The sequence below is a fragment of the Meleagris gallopavo genome, chromosome 1, assembly GCF_905368555.1.
Source record: "Meleagris gallopavo chromosome 1, MGAL_WU_HG_1.1, whole genome shotgun sequence".
Lineage (NCBI taxonomy): Eukaryota > Metazoa > Chordata > Aves > Galliformes > Phasianidae > Meleagris > Meleagris gallopavo.
The window spans coordinates 170,103,150-170,125,230 of record NC_139404.1 but is presented as its reverse complement, the minus strand read 5'-3'; the positions used below and the strand labels follow the sequence as shown (position 1 = coordinate 170,125,230).

General features: G+C 39.9%; 1 protein-coding gene across 2 annotated transcripts in view; it reads right to left on the bottom strand.

Moving 5' to 3' along the window:
* Positions 1-11,630: 11,630 nt before the first annotated feature.
* ALG5 (ALG5 dolichyl-phosphate beta-glucosyltransferase) overlaps positions 11,631-22,081 on the bottom strand; it is a 20,272-nt gene continuing 9,821 nt past the window's right edge. For both annotated transcript variants that reach the window (XM_085215997.1, XM_010729003.4), the window contains 3 exons: positions 21,101-21,252; positions 14,138-14,223; positions 11,631-12,899 (listed from right to left, as the gene is read on the bottom strand). In XM_085215997.1, the coding sequence (XP_085072123.1) occupies positions 12,787-12,899; positions 14,138-14,223; positions 21,101-21,252 (351 nt within the window). In that variant the 3' untranslated portion in view covers positions 11,631-12,786. The remainder of the gene's footprint in view (positions 12,900-14,137; positions 14,224-21,100; positions 21,253-22,081) is intronic.

Genomic DNA, 22,081 nt, shown 5'->3' with positions numbered 1-22,081 from the left:
AATGATTGTAGCAAAATGAAGCAGAGGGGCTCTGGGTCCTCCTTAGTTTAAAATTTTAAACAGTGGTACTACATTCTTAAAATACTATGGAAAGCTACGGGAAGGTGTAGCATCAGGTCTCTGAACTCTTGTTGAAATTGGGCTGTTGTCCAGCAAAGGGTTCAAGACTCTTGAGGACACAGACTAAGTGGAGAAGGACAGAGCTCCTTTTTTACAGAGGGACGTGTCTGAGAATGGGAATTCTTGGTTCTCGTCCATGTGCTGGAACTGCTTCACAACTCTTGCCTGTCAAGTCATTGAATAAAATGAATCTGCGGCACTGGAAACAAGACCCAGGACTCCTTCCCAAGAGGATATTTAAACTTTTCATTGGAAAAGATTTAAACTTTTCATTGGACATATTTTGTCAGCAATGATTTTATTACTCAGTGGCTATTAATCTTATGCCTTACTGTGGCATTCATATTTCACGTCATTAGCCTTTTACTTTCTGGCAAAAATGTAGTAGATCTGTAAGACTGACTGTTCCCTGCTGTTGAAAAATCCATGGCATCATAAAACTTGAGAAGCCTTACATTAATACAATCAATCTGCTCAATGATGTCTATATCTGAAATGTAGCGTGCATGTATAATGCTTCACAACAGAAACCAAAATACTTGTAGCAGTACTTGTTCTGGCATTTGGAGACTTTCATGCAGGTGAAGATCTGTACACTCTGATTTAGTGGCAATTAGCAGACACAATGCTGTGTTGTCACATAATGTTTTGATGTCAGGTTTGTGTCTTATTAAAATAATGATTACATCTTCCATTTTTTTTCCCTATTATTAATTTATTTGTTGGCTATTAAAGATAATGTTTGCCACTGACTTTACATCCAGTGAATGTTTCCTATAAGCCTTTTTGCTGTGCAAAGCAAAACCCTTGGAACTGTGGGCCAGTTTATTTTGAAGTTCTTAACTCTCTTACTGTCTGCAGAGGCAACAACCACCATAGGTGCATTGCTCATTGATCTGATCTCTTTCTTGAGAATGAAGAATTCATTTATACTGGATATGGTCTTACCTGGAAGGACTGTATGGGATTAAACTGTAAGTGAATATAAATGCAGATCAAATTATGGGCAAAATGTTTACAAGTCTGCAGCAGAACATGGAGTCTTACATGAAAAAAATGAAGCTTTTGCAGAGCTAGGAATGTGTGGTTCCTGAGAAACTTTTTGGTTCCTTGTACGTTACTGTCTAGGTAGAGCTGAGAATGCCAATCAGCATGCTTGCTAACTTTTCCTAAATCTGAGGTTATCGGATTGAGTGAGATAGCTTTATGAATGATCACTCTGCAAATGTTTTCCCAAAACATCTTGCTTGATGGAAAAATAAAAGCTCTGGCTCATTGCTCAATCATGTACAACTTTAGTATGCATTAGATTTGCACTTAGTAGCAGAAGTACTCTCCCCAAAGTAATCACCACATAATAATATGTCCTTAAAGTGGGGATATAATTGATTGATGTTGACTGTACACCTACAGCGCTATATGCATAATGCTTATATTAATAGAGAAGAAAGGAGCTAAACCCCCAGGATTTTTAGTGCAGCCTGCTGAAAGGGTAAACAGGGTCAATGAAATCACTTCATATCCCCCTGCGAATGCTTGATATTCACTGTGAGGAGCTTTTATTCCAACGTATTAAAATCTTTTGCCCTCACAATGGAAAATTTAGTAGTTGGGTGGTTTTTTTTGAGTGTAAATAAATTATCATGCCCATCTTCCAGATTACGGATAGACAGATGTACTGTATAATCTTACATAAATCACAAGTTGCCAGGAATAGAAAGAATGCTTCATTATTTTACAACCCAGAGAAATCAGTGCATGTAAAATTAGATTCCTTTAAACCTGCAGGTCTGTTCAAGCCACTCCTGAAACAATTCTTTCATAGGGAGGGTGATGCAGCAAGATCAACCTTCTCTCACTATTTTATCTTGAACTCCTTCAGTATCGGAGGTGCAACATCCATGCTTTTGGGGAATGGGCCCTGTACTGGATTTTCCTTCCTTCCAGTCTTTTCAGTTTTCTGAATGCAAGATGCAGCCATGTTCACTCTCCTTTGAATAGCTGTTCAGGTGTAACTCATTCCTAGGGTACCTGAGCAGTGACCCTGTATTTGGGATTTTATCATGATCCTCTTCGCTTATCTAGAGAAGGCAGTGTACAGGATATGAAATTAACTCTTCCTTGGTTAGCATGAAGCTTAGGATGGCACTGGTGAAAGACATCACACACATAGGCAAAATGCTGGGTTACATCTCCATTCTGCATTATTTGTGTAGGGTCTGATAGGTCATAGTATTGCATATTTTTTGTTTACCACTTAGAGAATAGAATAGAATAGAATAGAATAGAATAGAATAGAATAGAATAGAATAGAATGGAATGGAATGGAATGGAATGGAATGGAATGGAATAGAATGGTTATAGTATGTAATGGCTAGTAAAACAGTAAGCAATGGCTATAGCAAGTAATAGCAAAGCCTATAGATGAGTGGCTGTAATACGTAGTCTAGCTGTATATACTAATTCTGGTAAACAATTTCCCAATAATTGATTCCTTTGATAAATTAAATGAAAAGGTCCATATTTTTTTGCCATGGGATCGCTTGCCCTATGTGCAGGTAGAGGTGTGGGTAAAAGAATTTCAGATGTATCATAGAAGTTCAGGAAATACATGAATAAATGAATAGTGCACTCTAAAGTTACTTAAATCTAATACATTCCTGTGTAGTCAACCATTCCTTCTGTAGCTTCTAGCAAATACTTGAATGAAATTACTCGCTGTCTCCTTTATGAGAGTAACTGGTACTTTTTGTAGTCCCATTGCAGCACTTCTGCTGAAAACTGGTGATTTTTAATTCTGTTCCTATTCTTATGAAGCATTTTATTGAGAAAATAAATCATTGAGAGCAATAGAATTAGACAGAATTTTTTTTTCTGAGACCACAATTTTATTTGATTAAAAAAAAAGTAAAATCTGTCCTGGCCTCATCTGTTCTTCAGCTTTCATTATCATGAAAGCTTCTACCAGGCAGAATCTAGCCAGACTTGTAAAACGACCAAAGGAAGAGCTGACACAGTGGATTAGCACTTCCAAAACTTATGACTTGGCTTAAAGATTGGAAGATGGCCATGGATATGGTGTTGGTTTCTTTTATTTTTTGGCAACAAGATAGAAAAGTTATCAGCAGTTCTGTTGTTGAGACCTCAAATGGCATCAGACACAGTCAACCGAAAAGAGTTGGAAATTCCTTGTGGTTTTGACCTAGTTCCTGGTTTGACAGCAGATGATTTAGAGCATGCAGCAGGATAGCTCGTGACAGTCCGTGCAACTGAGCTTGCAATGTGGCTACAGGATGAAGCCTGTCCTTGACATAATTGAATGACTTCCATAGCTAAACCTCTCACTGCTTAACAAAGATAGGAAGATAAAGATTTGTCCCACATGTGGAAGGCTGCTTTCCAGAGACCATGCAAAGTGGATTTGCCAAAACTGTTTGCAGAACTGAATGACTCTTCATCATTCTGTGGTTCAAATAACTCTTCTGATCTCCAGTCCAAAAGCTGACACTCAGTATTTCTCCTTGTTTTGTAGCGGGATCCTTATACGGATTCAGAATAACCCAGATGAAACATTAGAACATGGCAAAAAACAGATGGGAATTCCAGAGTTAATGTCACCTCATTCTTAAAGAATATTGCATAGAACATGCCAGCAGCAAATGCTTGAATTCAATCTAGATTCTGAAGCTCACTCTATTTAAACAATAAACAATTGATAGTTCAAAGGAGGGCAGTAATCTCAATAGCAGAACATGAAAACACAAGGAAAGCAGAGCCTGGCTGGTGGAATCACGGACCTGAGAGGGACTTAAGGCCAAACAGGTAAGAAGGATCGCCTGTGGCTAAGCCATTTCTGGAAGACGTTTGTCCGGTCTGCTGCTGTTTCTTGAATACTGAACAAACACATGGAGAGAGGCTGTGAGCTTGAGGAAGTTGTTTGTATAATTTGCTGCTTGTATGGCAGTGCTGGGAAGTGTGGCAGAGTGCATGTAGACGAAGATAACCACTCACAGCCTGTTAGAGAGCTGATGACTGAGTTACTGTTCGGTGATGGTAAAACGTATCCTTGGAAAAGGTATGGGTGAGGAGGGTCTGATGCAATACCTGGCAGCTGCAAGGAGTCTCAGGAGGAGCACTCCCAATTAGTGGCTTTTCTCATGGGCAGTTTCAAGTGTTCCCTGTGGGCCTGCTGTAGGAGTGCTTACACTGCAGTTGGCAACACACTGTACTACTGCAAACCCTGTGCTGCTGCAGCTTGGCTGCTCCCATTTGCCTGAAGTACGTCAAATTATTTCTAATGACTGCCATCATGCATTACAGAGCTTCTCTGCTGACCAGGCTGCTGATTTGAAATGGGCTGGCTGCTTCTTTCTTCTAAAATGGGTGTCCTACGTGTGCCAGCTATGGAGTGCTCCTACCAGTGGATTACATCCAGCAAGAGTCCATCTCCTTCTGCAGAAAGGGAGACGTGGAACAAATTGCTTTAGCAAAATAAGGTCTATCCATGGCACTAATGAATGTGCATCTGCTAAGGCTGTGTGTATATGTATGTAACTAGTATAAGAATCTGGCAGATAGACAGGCAACTTACAAATTGATTGATTGTTTATCTGCAAAAGTGTGCTGGTATCTGGAAGACTTCTCCAAACATGAGGGAACTGGAAAAAATGTTTTTTATTTTCTTTAGGCCAGGGAAATACCTATTTAAGCAGTTAGAGCAGTTGAACAGATTTATGAAATGGATGGATCTATGAAAATCTTAACAATTATCCAGGAAAATGGAGGCTAGTTAGCTCTTTCTCTACTGATAGATCTTTCAAATGAAATCATATTTAACCCACTCCTCTCAGCTATGATCTCACAACTATTATTTAAGCACAGTCATATAAAAATACCATCTCTTTTTCCAGCAAGAAACAAAAGGTTTGTCTGTAGCTTCTCCCCTGAGTCTTGGTGACCCCCTGGGCTACTGTGGTCGAGACTCCCTTATGTGCTGTTGGCTAACGCAACAGGCACGACATAGCAGCCTCCAATTCCTAACCTCTGAATCCCTATCCCGAAGAGGTAGATAACTTATGGTTCAGTTGGCAGGATGCAGTCTTCAACAGTGCTTGAACACTACTTTAATTCATGCCCCTTGAGCTATAACAGACGTGCCACTGCATCCCTAAGAAACGTACACGGATCATAAATAAAGTTAGATGCTATTTTAAGTAATAAACATTGAGATACAGAAACTTCATTGCAGCCTCCTATCTTTGCCTGTCTCTTCATTTAGACTATTTTTAGTTTGCAGTCAGCATGATGGCTATGAACCTAAAGAACACTTGGACAATAGGTACATAAATAATTACGGATAGGTCTCCAGAGTCTTGAAAAGTGGCAGAGGGATTCAAGTTATGCACTGGCTGGGACTATCCAGTGCCTTGGACTTATTGCTATGTATATGTTTATACATATGAATACAACTTCCCTCCCTGTGGTGAAACACTTACCTGGACTTCTCTGCGTTATTGGTTGTTGAAAGGTCTGCACAGGAGCTCTGAGAGTTGTAAGCTGATACACTGCTATTGACACGGAATGAACTGGAGTTGTCTTTTGCACTTGGCTGTTTATGCTTCACAGTAGAGATTTCTGATTACTTTATATGGCTGAAAACTGCTTACAGCTGTGTTACTATTCATTTCAGGGTTACCCTGTTTTGTGATAATGCTGGAGAGTTACCAAAACTAGTTAATCATAGAATCATAGAATGGCTTGGGTTGGAAAGGACCTCAAGGATCATCAAATTCCAACCTCCCTGCCACAGGCAGGGTTGCCAACTGCTGTATCAAGTAGTTGATCAGGTTGCCCAGGGCTCCATCCAGCCTGGCCTTGAACACCTCCGGGAATGGGACATCCGCAATCTCTGTGGGCAGGCTGTCTCAGTGTCTCACCATCTTCACAGTGAAAAACTTCCCCCGACATCTAATCTAAATCTTCCCTCCTTTAGCTAAAACTATTCCTCTTGTCCTATCACCCATGTAAAAAGTTAATTTCCCTCCTGTTTATAATCGTAGTCATGGAATCCTTAGAGTTGGATAGGACATTTAGGTCATCATAATCTGCCTTTAAGTATTGGAAGGCAATAATGAGGTCTCCTCACAGCCTTGTCTTCTTCAGACTGAATAAGCCTCAGCCTAGAGAGGCACTCCAGTCCTCCGTGCATCTTCATGGCCCTCTTATGGATCCTCTCCAAAAGCTCAACATCTTTCTTGTGATGGGGGCTCCAGACAGTACTCCAGATGGGGCCTTACAAAGGCAGACTAGAGAGGGACGATCCCTTCCCTTTCTCTGCTGGCTGCCCCTATTCTAATGCAGCCAAGGATATTGTTGGCCTTCTGGGCTGCAGGCACACACTGCTGGCTCATGTTAAGTTTTTCATCTACCAGGATACTTAAGTCCTTCTCAGCAGGGCTACTCTCAAGTAATTCTTCTACCTGGATACCTTAGTCCTTCTCAGCAGGGCTACTCTCAAGTAATTCTTCTCCCAGTCTCTATACATATCTGAGATTATCATGATTCAAGTGCAAAACCTTGGTTAATCATAGAGTTATAGAATGGCCTGGGTTGAAAAGGACCACAATGATATCTAGTTTCAACCCCCCTGCTATGTGCAGGGTCACCAACCACCAGACCAGGCTGCCCAGAGCCACATCCAGCCTCGCTTTGAATGCCTCCAGGAATGGGGCATCCACAACCTCCTTGGGCAACCTGTTCCAGTGCTTCACCACCCTCTGTGTGAAAAACTTCCTCCTAATATCTAACCTAAACTTTCCCTATGGAGAGGAATGAAGAAAAGCTAGGCATAGCCCTTGTTTGGACAAGAGGCTTTGTGACCAGGGAAGCAATCTACTTACAATTCAGCTCCCTGTAGAATCTCTGCAGTTAAGCAGGATTACATTTAACTCGAATCAATCAGTGTTTTGCCCGCTAGAGCCTCCCATTCTGTGTTGTGGAACTGCATAAAACTAAGTGGTGGCTTTCGAATACATAGAGACAGCACCAGGACTTGCCTGCTGGAAGTCTGTACCTTCAGCTCCTGTCTCAGCTTGAAAGAGGAAAGAAAAAATTTAGATTTGCATTTCCTACTTTAGGAAAGTGGCTTAGTCCATAGATGACAAGTCATTCTATGAGCTTGTGGTGAGTTCATGACTGTCAAAAGGGGAAGTTCCTCCTTTTGCTGCTTTTTAATGCATGCTTGCTGGAGCACTCAGTGAGTCATTTAAAATCACTGAAATGACAGAAAATTATCTGAGAAGAAAAGAAAAACAAAAATGGAAAATGGCATCCTGCCATTGTATTAAGCAGAACTGGTGAAGAGATTCCAAGCAGCCTCAGAACAGGTGTAGAGGGAATGCTCCTTGTTATGGTTGTGTGCAATTAAACCAGCACAGCTGCTTCTGAAATAGTACTTAGGAGCATCTTCTGCCGCTTCTAGGATTGCTGTGCAACAATTCCAACTGTGTTATGCTGGAAAGAACACAAAGGAGAGTAGTATTTTGAAGAAATCTATCCTTGATTTTGATGTAAAAAAGTAAATACCCCAAAGAGAAGGGCTGGCATCTAAGTCTTCCTCACCCTCAGCTAAGTGCTATGATAAATGAGGTACTTAAGAGAACATCCCATGGGACAGATGGGTTTGATCTCCCTCCAGTGTGGGAGTTTGCTCTTGGTCTCCCATTTCTTAGGTACTGATTTGAATTGTAAGCAGGCTCCTGCTCTGTTGAAGGAAAGCTCAGACCTGTTTTTCTGAAAGGCTTCTATTCTGGACCGTGCAGTGAGCAGACCTCTCTGCCTGCTGAAGGGGCTGATGTCAGACAGCTCTGACTAAAGCCAACAGACTGCTCTGGGACAAGTAGTAGTTCACATGGGTAAAAGGTGCCTCGTTCAGGATTCTGGATTCCAATAACCATAAGGTCAGGCACCCAGGAACCTGATGGTTAACTTCTGAAGTCATGTATTGGATTCGGTCCAAAAGCTGTCATCTGATCTGATCTTCATGGGAAGATCAAGATACATGATTCCAAACTTCCCATTGGCTCAGATGATAGTTGCATACAGATATTGGAAGTACACTAAACCGAGTCATCAGTTAGTATCTAAAAATGTACAGATTTCACAAGAAAAGCTCCTCCTTTTAAGGTAAAAGTTTGGAGACGATCGGGATATGAATGACTTAGTATATGTATTTCATGCAAAGACACAGCATTTCTGACTGCTCCATATTTTTATAAGATGTCATTAACTTTTAAAGGATCTGACTTCTGACAGTTTCAAACAAATTAATTATGTTTCCCTTCAGTTTGCTTCTGACATTTCTATAAAACTCTTTGGTTTGTGTAAAATATTTTGGTGTCAGAGACTACTGCTTGCTTGGGTGTCAGAACTGTTAGATGCTGTAATTTGGGTCTCTGCCACATAGTCATCTCGTGTAAGAAATTCATAGCCATTGTGTACCTCAAAACATCTTCTTATCCCTTATATTTGCTGAATAGTTTTCAGTCTATAGTTGCTACTGTGCTTCTTTTTCTCTCCGTTCAGTAAATACATGGATTAAGTTATTAATACATTGTTATGTACTGATGTGGGTCTCAAGACACAAGTGCTCTTAAGACTTCTGACACAAATCTGGCATTTATCAGTGTTCAAAATCTTTGCTCTGCAGTGGACGGATCTAGATAAGCCATGATCTGTAGAATCTTTTGAAGTTCCTCATACACACTACATTTTACTGTGGACAAGCTCCTATGCACTTTAGTTTTCATAACATAAAGTCACTTTCTGCTAATCCTTGTTCTCCTTGTTGGGTTCTATAAAGTAAGCACACCTTTGCCTCAAGACTATGATGTTTATGTATGGCTGCCCAACATACAGTTAGAGGAATGCTGGTGACTGAGTAATAGCCTCAAGCCAAGCATGAGCTTAACCTTCTGTTAGAGCCTGTGCCTGATGGAGCCCTGCTCACCTGTGAGCCTATGCTTCTTTCATAATCTGCAAATATAAGAAGTTGAAGATGCTACCCAGGAGACTTCTGAGCACTAAGTATGACAGCCCCGTTGCACTACAGAGTGCTGCTAATGGATATTAACACTGTGAAACATAAGTATTGTGACTGATGAATCTGTTTGAAATAGCCTTAAGACATTACTACTTGTAGCTCTCTCCATTCACTCCAGTTCTGCAGCAAAGCTAACCATTCTTCTCAGCTGAAGTAAGCATCCTTTGCTGCCTCTGCTTCAAGAATGGAGAGGCAGCAAAGAAAGCTTGAAGTACTTGCTTCAATAATGGCAGGAAACTGTTCTGGACCTGAAAACAATCCAAAGTACTATTAGAAAAGCAGCTGTTCGTGTTTCAACCCTAGGACATGCTGTAGCAAACTTGGAAGTCATTTTTTTAAAGTCTGATCTGTTGAAAGATAGAGATATTGCCTCATCTATATCACTGATATATATCACAGTCCACATACCCCCTTGAAATGACTTTCAGAATGGCTTGGGAATCCTTTCACCATTTCTTAAAATGTGGGCTTGGATTCTCTTAACATCCCTTTGAATGTGTTGACCATTTCACCAAGAGGGAATAAGAACCATGTGCCTGTCTTGCTGTAACCTCACGCTGATGAAGGAGAGTGCACTGCCCCTCTTTTATCCTTGTCTCACGAACACGCTATCCAAGCTTCCCATTTATAAACAAGTCAATCAATCAAGATGCCTTTGCCATACAAGTTATAATTCTCAAATCAGTCCAAATTGCTAGAAATACAACTAGAGGAAAAGCTGTCCTTATTCAAGCAAGGATTTCCTCTCACAACATATAAACACAATGTGGGAAAATGTCAGAAAGGCTACTTTTGTTTCCTGCGTTCTTCATACCTGGATTTCTAATTTGGAAAAGCCATCTTTTACTGAAGTTTGGTTTGTATAGTCTCATGCATCTTTGTTAAAGATTCCATTGCTCCTTAATGCTGTTCAGAACTGGAGCAGACTGCAGTGACCAGGGCTGGAAGAATAACTGATACTGGCAGCCAGTTAAGGACTGGCACACAAAGATGAGATATGATTTGCCAAAGGATTTTGTGAAGGTTAAATAACAACCGAGAAACACTTAGAAAGGGATCCTGGGTTCCAGCCCAGACTCTGAATATTGCCGTATCCACAGTCCCAGCTTGTTTTAAACCGTGAAATTTCTGTCCTAACCTTATTCTTGTGGAGGACTTGTCTTAGTGAACCCCTTCAGCTTCCCTTTCCCTCATTAGCAACATTTCTTTTTCCATCCTTAATTGATCTGTCTCCTTAGCCATTCCTTGCTCTTGTATTTTTTTTGCTGAGTCCAGTGCTGTTCCACCCCATTCCTCACGCAGTCTCAGTGCTCTGTCTCCCATTTCACTCACTGCCCTCCAATCTCAGTCTCAGATCAGCCTCCTTTTCAGCTTCTCCCGGTGCTCTTTTTGTTCCAGTTTACTCTTTTTTTTTTTTTTTCATCCCCGTTCAACTTTATCCTTTCTGCAAGGGAATGTGTCAGCCTACACCTACACAAGTAACCTATATTGTGCCAGGTGCCTCACAGCTGCCTATGTCTGTCACATGCTCTTAAAATATTTTTCAGGCCTACTTTGGCAGTGAGTGGAGGTTCAGTCAGGATTACCTCCAACACAGAGCGTGGATATGGCAAACCTGCTCTGAAAGGCAGCTGAGAAGGACAAAGATGTTTGGCTGTGACCTGTGCCATGCCCACAGACCTCAGAGACACAGAACAGATTCTGGACCATTTAGACATGAAGTGACCTTTATCCAGGGCTCAAATTTTCTGAGAAAATCCCCATTCATCCCAGAAGAGAAATTTCTGTAACAAGTTCCACTGTCCAATCCCCAGAAGCTCAAAAATGGTAAATCCAGCCTTACCTCTGCATCTCTGAGGTGGAAGATAAAGTTTTTTTTGTTGGAATGACCTATGCACAGTTGTTAAAGGAGACAGCTCAATAGTGAGACTTACTGGAGAGTCTTATCTGCAAGGTTTTAAAAGATCTTTGTAGAAAATTAAAAAATTATATATATATATATGTATAAACTCATAAACAGCACCCCCCTTTCCAAGCTTTGATATCCAATACAAAAGAAGAATTTCTTGAAGAGGTCACCAGATTTTTACAGATCATGCAGAGAACAATGTATGACCTAGGTCTCATCGTTTGAGAAAGATGAACTATGTTGGTTAGATTTAAAATAAATTCAAATTTAAGGTTAGACGTGAGGAACATTTTAGGAATCTGCATTTGAGGGTGGGCTAGCAAGCTTAATTAATCACAGCCAGAGTTACAATTATCCAGGTTTGATCAGGGCAATCTCTCTCACCAAAACTGGGAAGCTGTTTTTTCACTTAAGTGTCAGCAGTCAATCATGTGATTGGTTTTGCAGAAATGAGAGATATATGTGAAATCAACAGGAGAACAAAATCTGCAAAATCAAAGATATTTTTGAGAATTTATTCCAGCAGTTTATTATACAGAAAACTGAGGTAACCCTTACAGAAGCAAAACTCAATATTGCAGTATACCACTGCAGAAGGAATGAGAAAAATCATCAGTTGAAAAGTATGTGAAAGTACAGACCGTATACCCCTCATTCTTTAAATCTGTTCATATTTGTATTTGGCTTCGTTTGTTGGCAGTCCACAACTGTTCTGACAGCTAAAGCTGCGTACTATAATAAGGTATGGCATTATAAGAAAGACTCAAGGTCCTTTCCTTCTCCTCTGATCACATTCAAAGAGTGAGAACTTCATATTGGCACGGCGAATGCACAGGCGCCCAAGCGTGGACTAGGTCTCATTTCTGCATTAGTTTTCCATACCCTTTTCACTACAGACTCAGAGATGCCAAGGACTACTAGCCTTGAGCACGCAGTATTAATTAGTATGTATGAACAAAACATTTATAAATGACAACATTTGGAAATGAAATGTGCTTTCTCTTGGAACTTCTGCAGCCTGGAGGCGATCTGCAGTTTGATCCCAGACAAACTGTGTTAGCTTCAGACAGCTTTAGAACATTTGGAATGTCAAGAGACTACTGAAAGTTCTTAGAACAGCCTTATGAACATTGCTTTTATAAATCAGTAAAACGCATTAATGTTTCCCATAACACTGAATCTAAATACACATTAGTGCGAATCAAGATTGATCATTCAAGTTGTAATATAGCCATATATTTCCAGATATTACAGAGAAAAGTGGTTGTGGTCAATCACAGCCCAATATTGCACCTTGTAGAAAAGAGTGCCTCTCTTTAATTTGTATAAATTTTACTAGCAGAAATTCTGAATGTACGATGAGACAAAGGCAGATATATTTATGTGAGTGAGTTTACATGACATGGTAATGCAACTATTTAATAAAAGGAAGACCCAATAACCAGACAAGAAAATGTTCTTTGGAAATGCTTTCTCTTTACAGAACATTGTACAAATCCCCTTGTTGAGAATCTTACAAAACACATACATGCTGCAAAAATGAAACATACAGCAGGAGCAATAAAGAATTACCTCAGCTTTCAACACCATTTCACTTGATTGAAACTGTTCTCATGTTCCATTAAGTATAATAATACATTTGAAAAATGTAAATAACCTAGTTACATTTTCTTGTTTCAAGCTGCCAGGCACCAGTCATATATCGCAGTCGTATAAAAAGAAGATCCCTGCCCATCTGCAGCCAGCTCCAAAAGGGAACTAACTTAGAACCTGTGATTAATGAAGAAGAAAATCAGAAGGACATTGTTAGAAAAAATGAGGAATAGCAAAGCATACTTTTACTAGTCGTGAACCTCTGCATTTTCGGCACGTTCAGCCTTACAACGCAGACTTTAATTTTAATTAAGGAATATTACAAATACTGTAAAAATACGTATTAAAATGTATTGCCTTACAGCCATTACATTATACCATAAACAGGGAGATATAGTTTGGAAGCAGCTCAGTAACTCAGCGTATGCCACAGGATACACAGACTGCTTTGCAGTAGGGCTTTGCTCAAGTAAACAGGAACCTGAACACCAACAGTTAAGTAAAGGATTTCTGAGTGACTTTGTAGAAGACGATCATCTCCTGCTCTCTTACAGCAATATGAACGTGCCAATGTCCAGGCAATGTAAGGAATGCACACCATAACTCCTCTTCCATCTTTGCTAACATCTATAGTGGATGCAATACACCTGGAACTGCACTGAAAGAAAACATTCTCTTTTACAGTGAAGTTGGCTTAGGATGTTCTCTGCTTGCTTGCATCCTTTATCACCATCACAACTCATCACACTTTTTTGTTGTTCAGGGTTGTGCCGAGGAGAAAAGATTCAGGTTAAAAAACAAAAAAACATCAGAGCAAAAGAAAGGAAGGAACTGTATTTGATAGGAGGAAAGCAAGCAAGTGGCAAAAGCAGTACCTCTTGGTATATATATGGAGCTATTCCTCCTACCATCCCAATAAGAGAGACCTCTGTACATATCTTAAAGAGTCAAACCAAATCTTAACAGAGGGTGCTCTAAAGAAGGTCTTGATAGGTAGGATGAGAATTTTGGAAGGAAAGATACAGAAAAACAGAGCTGAATAAATAAAAAATGACAGTCAGGCTTTCTGCATAGCATTTTACAAGAGCAACATTTTTATTATCACATTATAGCAAGAGGATGTGCTGAAGTAGTGTTTCACCACTGTTTCTGCCCTAGCAGGTAGCCCTAGCAGTATAATTACCTACTTTGTCTCCAGTGAGAGTTTCTCTCCCTTGCTCTCTGTTCACCTGTTCTTCCTGTGTCTGTATTACCCTGCCATTACAGAATCTGACAAGGATTCTGAATTTGTATGGAAAGAAGGCTGTGTGCTATCAAAAATGGATAAAATATGATTCACTTTGAGAAAATCCTCAGCTATTTTATTCTGGATTGATACTTAAGGAATCTTAACAAAAAAGAAAGCGCTTCCTTACCTTCAATTTCAGTCCAGTTGACAGCAACTTCTGCTATAGGTATTCTCAAGTGCTGAGCTATATAAAGGAGTTCCACATCAAACGCCCTGCAGTAGAACAGCAAATAGCAAATTCAGTTATTATTATTTCCAGGAGGAAGATGGTGGCACTGTTAACTTAAGAGAGGTTGGCATTGAGTTACAAAGTTGATACCAATTCTCTACAGATCCAATGCACATGAAAGGAAAATAAATTTCCTCACTGAATGACTAAGAAAACAGCCAACATACAGATAACAACACTTCACTGCACTCTGTTTCTGAAGGTGTATTTCATGCTGTGTCCACACCACTGCTCACTTTCCATTCTGTCACAATCATGATCTAGAAAATTTTGAAGACCAAGGAGTCGAACGAGCAATGTCAATCTGCAATAACAGAGCCCAGTAACCATTTAATGTGCAACACCAAAACCCTCTTGAGACCGGTCTTTTTCTTTGCTGGCATGATTCTCTGCAGGCTGTGCAACAAAATGAATTTGGGAGGAGATCCTACCCTAAATTAAGTCAGTTGCCCCCCACCCAGTTTGTCCAAAACATGCTTTAATCCTCTTTGTTCTCTGCGTAGAAAATTGTGCATTTCCTTCTTGCAAGTGAATGCTTAGGTAGGACCTCTGAATCAAGGCTTCTGGTGTTGTTTGAATTCAAGGTATTAGTAACCTCATTTGACACTACAGCTGTGGGACAGAAAGATGCAAGCAAGCAAAAAGGCAAAATGAAGGCGGTGGCCAGCCACATTCAGACATCACTTCCTTGTACTATTAATGAATGCAACATTAGGAGTGACTTTAAAATATGTACTCAGGTGTGACACATACGTGTATGTTCCATTGAAGTACAGACCGCAGCACACTGCCTGAAGGTGAGGTCACTCTCACACACACATCAACCTGGACTTGTTCTGTATGTGTGTGAAGGAACTACTGACACACTGTGCACAGCAGTAAAACATGCTGAGGTGGCATAAACAGAAGTTATCAACAGAGACTACAGTTATTCTGTTTAGAGGATTTAGAAACAGTCTGTAAATCTGATTTTGATTAGAACACAAGCCTTTTAATTGCCATGAAAACAGTTACAGGAATAAATTGATGTTTTTTTCCTTTTTTCCCTGTCAACTTAATCTGAGCCAAGCAGCCTTGACACTTTACTGTTGCTTTTTTTTAAATTAGGGTTGAATATTATTTTATTAATTATACCATGGTCTCTTACTGAAATCGTATTATTTGACATTTTGCTGACATTTTACGTTTGTAAGCCAAAAAAAACATTTGTTCACCTCTGAATGTTTATGAGTCATGTGTATTAACAGTAAATCTAATTTTGTAATATTTACTACTTAACTGACTAAAAAACTTAAGAGACAGAATAATTGTCTGATGAATTATACTATATGAACTGTTCTAAAAATATTACTCCATAAAGTATTAGCCCAGCAAACTAATGGTGATTTGCAACAATTCCTATGGACAACCAATTACCCGAATGTCAGCAACATACATCAGAGCACAGCAACATTAAATAGTTTGGAGAACTACTGTGCTCAAAGTAAAAGACTAAAAGGATGGGAATTAATCAGGTTGAACACTAACATTGTTACATGTGGTTTGCCATTAGTGCAACAGTGAACATATCCTGAAATATACAAAATGCCATTCAAGGCTGGAAGGAGAATGACTTCTGTAGTACACTGCCTGTGTACAGTTCCTCCTCTGCTCCCCACGACCTTTCCATAGAATCAGAGAATCGCAAGGTTGGAAAGGACCTGCAAGATCATGCAGTCCAACCTCCTCCCTCCCATCACCACTGCTACCACAAGCACTAAACCATATCTCACAGCTCCTCATCCAGACGCCTCTTGAACACTGCCAGGGACGGCGACTCCACCACCTCCCTGGGCAGCCATTCCAGTGCCTGACCACTCTCTGAGAGAAAAAGTTCTTCCTTATGTCTAACCTAAACCTCCTCTGGTACAACTTGTGGCCATTTCCTCAGGTCCTGTTTGTTGCCTGGGAGAAAAGGCCAAACCTCTCCTCATCACAACCTCCCTTCGGGAAGTTGTAGAGTGCAATGAGGTCTCCCCTGAGCCTCCTCTTCTCCAGATTAAACAATCTCAGCTCCCTCAGCCGCTCCTCACAAGACTTGTGCTCCAGACCCCTCACCAGTTTCGTTGCCCTTCTCTGGACACGCTCCAGGGCCTCAATGTCTTTCCTGTACTGAGGGACCCAAAACTGAACACAATACTCACCAGTGCTGAGTACAGATGCATGCTACAATAATTTATCAGGGAATATAGCTTGCAGTGTATTCCATACGTGATAATACAACCCTCACACTGCAGAGCACCAAATCCAGGTGGTACAAAGTTTTAGGACGTAAGTGTGGGTATTTTAGCAGGAGCCAACTCTAGAGATCAAAGCAATGCCAGCGGATGAGTTGGTGAATGCAATACATACGTTTTGACATGAAGCAGCATGTCAGCCATTTGCAACTAGTTACTGTGTGACAGAAGCACTGCTAGGAATTGCAGGGTATTATTCACACCATATACTTCAGAGGATCCTGCTGCAGAGAGTGGAAGTAAGAGCCTCTGGGCAGGGGAACACTGCTCGGAGTACCCGAGTGTGGCTCTAGCTTGAATGAGAAAAGCTTAACACTGCCTTGATCACATAGGAACTTCAGCCTCTAATTTAAGTACCTCAAGTTAGACATCCAAAAATATATGGTGTGAAGCTTGCCCATCTATTTCTAATAGTGGCTCCATTATGTGTTAATTAATACAAACATGAAGTATAAAATACTGGAAAACTTTTCCATGTGGCTCTATTTACGCTAAATGCTTTTGTCTAAGTTACGAGTTACGACTGTGCTGGCTTAAACTTGATGTAACACCAAGCTGGTGGGTGTTCAACTGAAATTAAATCCCTTTTAAACTGAACTTGTTTCATCTTGTAAAGTACTATGAGGGCTGCTCCGAAAGTAATGCCTTCTGGTTTATTATGTCATCCCACAATTTCAGAGGTGGATGGTGGTGGTATAGCAGTAGAAATTGAACCTTCCCACCAATAATCACATTATATTTTGTTGCTGTGTTGCAGACAGAAGCAGAGGGGCAATCTGGCTTCTGAAGAAGAAGTGTGCCTGAAGCAAAGGTGTTCTGAATTCCTCCATGTGGAAAACTTGGCACCCATTGACATTCAGTGACACTTACTGAACTCCTATGGAGACAAAACAGTGAATGTGAGCACAGTGAGGCAGTGGGTGGTGTTCTTCAGCAGTGGTGACAGCAGGTAGCGTGCAGGCTCTTGTCCACTGCAGGTGAAAATGCATTGCTAACGGTGGTGACGATGTTGAAAAATAGTGTTATGTAGGTGAGAATTTTCTCTATCAAACAGCATTTTTGTACTCTTTGTATCTGTTACAATTTCCATGAAAATAAATGAGACATTACTTTTGGAGCAACTGACATATCCTGAGAATTTAATAGTTATTTTGAAATTGCAATTAGGCTCTTTCTTGCTTGTCTAATATTAAATGTATCAAATATCCAACATTTGGCCTTCTGTTATATCATTATGACTGGAATTTATAACTTTTCTTTGATAACATGTTCTAGTGAACTCTTAACAGGGCAGATGTAACTTTCAGTGGCCAAAGAACGAAATACGGTGACAACCTCCAGCTGTAATGAGGCCTTTGAAAACCCACGTGCACCTGCCAGGAGCAGGATATTTTAATTCTACAAGACAAAACAGAGATAGTTTTAACAGCAAAATACGTTTGTGTTGATTTTGGAGATGAGAATGCTCTGAGAAGACCTCACTGTGGCCTTCCAGTACTTGAAGGGAGCAAATAAACAGGAGGGGGAACAGCTGTTTACGAGGGTGGATAGCAATAGGGGGAATGGTTTTAAACTGAGATGGGAGGGTTAGATTGGATTAGGAGGAAGTTTTTCCACACAGAGGGTGGTGAAGCACTGGAACAGGTTGCCCAAGGAGGTTGTGGATGCCCCATCCTTAGAGGCATTCAAGGCCAGGCTGGATGTGGCTCTGGGCAGCCTGGTCTGGTGGTTGGCGACCCTGCACATAGCAGGGGGGTTGAAACCTGATGATCATTGTGGTCCTTTTCAACCCAGGCCATTCTATGATTCTATGATTAGATGTTCATAAACAATTCTACTTGTCCTGCACAAAAACAGGAAAAAACAATTCATTCCACCGCTTGTGTTTGCCTATGATGCCAAAGCAGTGGAAAAATATCCCTGTAACAAATATTTGTATGTTTTTCTAAGCAATACTTATTTTCCTGTAATTTTTAGATTTATATTTACAGCGTAGTGATAGAAGAAACAATCATGGGATGTCTTTTATACTGAACGTGTGAGTTTTGAATGTGAAAAAAGTGGCTTGTTCAGTGCACAAACCAATTTTTATAGACTAAAATAATACAATTTGTTCTATCAATTTTACTCTATAAACATTTTAAGCTAACCAATCTATCTAACCAATAATCTGCTAAGTTGCTTAATATAATTACAAATTGCTGCTTTACAAACTGTCAATCAAGCCAGGGCATGAACTACACTCTGAATTTCTACTCATTTTATCAATATTCCAGGTAGAAAAGTAACTGCTGCCACATCTAGTTCTTCTGGGCGAGGAAACAAATATTCTGTCTGGAACAATTGTTATGATTTTTCTGTAGTCAGGGGAAAAAAAAAAAAAAAAAGATCAAATTTTGCACAAAAAAATTCTGTCAGTTAGGCAATCTAATTTTCCAGTTTTCTTCCTGCGCATTACAATTTAACATAAAAATTACACTTCCCTAGGACAAGACTGGATGCAGAAATGGAGCTTCTTTTGGAAGTGAAATTCTCACTTCTGAAAGTGAGTAATTCCAACTGTCCTCATTATGTTTTTAAAATACCTCTTTTAATTTTCTTTTAAGTCTTAATTTAAAAAACGTGCTCCATCCATTTCTGAAAAATAGATTAGTGCTGTAATCAGATTCAGAACCTAAAACACGAAGCATATGCTCTCTGTTCAAAAGGTTGCTCTTATTTCAAACTAATGTCAAAGCTTTGTTATGTAGAAAGTAAATTTCAAGAATGTTTGGGTTTTGTTCGTGTATATACAGCCAGCTCTCTGAGGAACAGTTACACCAAAAAGTAAATAAGAACATTAATGGGAAAAGAAAAACTCGCTTAGGATCTGAGCGTGACTTTTTAGTATCAAAAATATAAACAATATCCAGTATCTATTAATTTTAGAAATGCTTTCTAAAACTTCAGCATAATAAAATATTCTGGGAAGTCTCTCAGCCTCTCTTGAAAAACTGTTGTCTGATTCTCATCACTTTAAAGATAAAAACATTATCTTTCTCTGTATATTTCAGTTTGCTTTTAAGATTTCATAAAAATAAGCATCTATAAATCAAACTCAGCATAGCAGGATGATAACTGTGGTTTCAGTTTTCTAGGATTTTCAGCATTAAAGAGATGATATCCAAGTCAGTGTTGGCTGGAAGAGAAGCATGATAAAACCAGAAAAAACCTGGACTTCTGAGCAACTACTGCTTCATTTCTACTACAGCTAAAATTGAGTTATTTCCCTCTTTTTAAACTAATATTAGAAACTGCCAAAAACAGACAGAGGATCATATAAAGGAAGATCTTGATGCTGTGTCCCATTGCTCCCCACTCCCACTTTGGTCTACAGAAAGTGAATATGGAAACACAAGGCTCCATGGTATAGATGGTGTTAGTGAAATACTAAAAACACCAGGGGTGTTTAATTGTGGTCTTTCTGATAATAATGTAAGTACAGAAACTTACTTAACAGGCTTTTGTTCTCTCTGACCTAGCAGCAGGATAGCTATGTTGCTTACATGGACATATCTATTACCAGAACATGAGATGTTCAGCTTCCAAGAATGTAACTGTGCTCCTAACACTACGTAAGTGAAGTATGTTATCATCCTGCTGAGAGACACACAGACAAAACCTCTATCATTTACTGGGTAAGCACTGCTCTGCATTTGACAACATCCAGCACTTCAGCGCAGCCTCCTACTACTCAGTGCTAATTCAACACTTGTGCTGTCTGCTGTGCAGACATTTTTGGATTCATTTAGCAAAAGGGAAGAACTGTCTTGGCTTTTAGTCTATTAAGACGACTGACATTGCCTATATGGACCAGAAACTGAGCTGCCTTAGATACAAGTTTGGGTTAGTAGTCCAAATGGCTTTTACTGAATGGTTTTATCCTTCGGATGCAATTAAGGCACAAGCCTCTGACACAGTTTGTTCCTACATATTACTACACTGAGTGGAATGTACCCTGCTGAACTTCAGCCACCTACAGTAGAGATAACTCCTATACAAGTTGTCCAGAGTCTTTCTGTAGTTGATGGCAGGAAATGAGCACTTGTTGGCCAAGCTTCACTTGGCATACTTTAGAGCCCTGTATTAGGATGAAATTAATTACATCCTGAAATTATCCCTTCTTCTGTCACCCAAGAAGACAAGCAGATACAGTCTAGATGTTATGGAAGGAAATCTTTGTGTGTGCATATTTATATTCTGAATAATAAGCTTATGAATTCAGGGCAAGGATTATTAGACAACTGATTTTATAGGCATTTTATATTAACATCAAGAGTAAGTATACATATTGGTGTTTAGTCTAAATATTATCATAGAACGCCTTGGATTGGAAGGGACCTCAAGGATCATCCAGTTCCAAACCCCCTGCCACGGGCAGGGCCACCAACCTCCAGATCTGGTACCAGATCAGGCAGCCCAGGGACCCATCCAACCTGGTCTTGCACACATTGTGTTTCATATAGTGGTTGTAATGCTGAAATTACTTTTCCAAAATCATGTTAATCAGGAAAGAAAAGCAACAACAACAACAAAGAAAACTTACCAGCGTTCTACGTGGAGGGTTGAGAATGTCCTCAATGCAGCTTCCCTAGTTAGAAGTTTAAATCCACACTGTGTATCCCTGATCTTTTTGACACAGAGAAACCACACAAGGAAATGGAAGCCGTACATAAGGAGAGTTCGAAAGTAAGAGCGCTGTGAACAAAAGGGAAGAAGTCAGATGGTTTCCTTTAGATGATGAGCGCAGTGTTTAAACAGAGCTGGCTCTCAGGACAAGAGCCCTGTTTCAAGACAGCTTTCAAAGTTCATAAACTATTTTCTTTAGTGCAGGAAACAAACCAGAACTTTTCAGTTGTTACAATGAAACAAAATTACAGCAGAAAAGGAGAGACTTGCCAGTCAAGTTCATGATTAGAATATCCAGAGAGATATTAAAAGTCCATGTTCTTGTTGCTATTTTCCCTAATTTGTGGCACCTTTTCACTCTGGACAGTACCATATTACCTGCAGCAGAAGCCCAAACCTGGATTTCAACTCAAGATTGAGAGTCTGTGATTCTCCCAGTCTACTCTTCGGTTACATTTGTGCTCTTGACATCATGTCATGTGGATATGTTTGTCAATGGAATCCGTTCTGTTTGCAGAATCACTGCCAGTTTTGCATTTGAGGCAGCTCCTAAACAACTGCAGCTCAGTTCCATCACTTCTGAACTCACTCCTGAATTTGGTGAATTAAGTTGAATTTAAGACGATTGTATCTAAGACCACGAGCTAAATACCATGCAAAATGGAGACAGCAATTTAACTGTTAAGCATCTCTGGGTGATAAGAGATGCCTTTAAAGCAAATAATTTCAAACCTTGATTGCAAAATGAGATGATGTTCAGCTTATTATTTAACAGTCTTTGGCTTAAGGAAATTCACAGCTCTAAAAAAGTGCTCTAGCCCCAGGTTAATGGTGGATCTGGTGTGGATTCTTCAGCATTCTGGCAAAGGTGAGCTACTGTGTGACAGGGAACACAAGG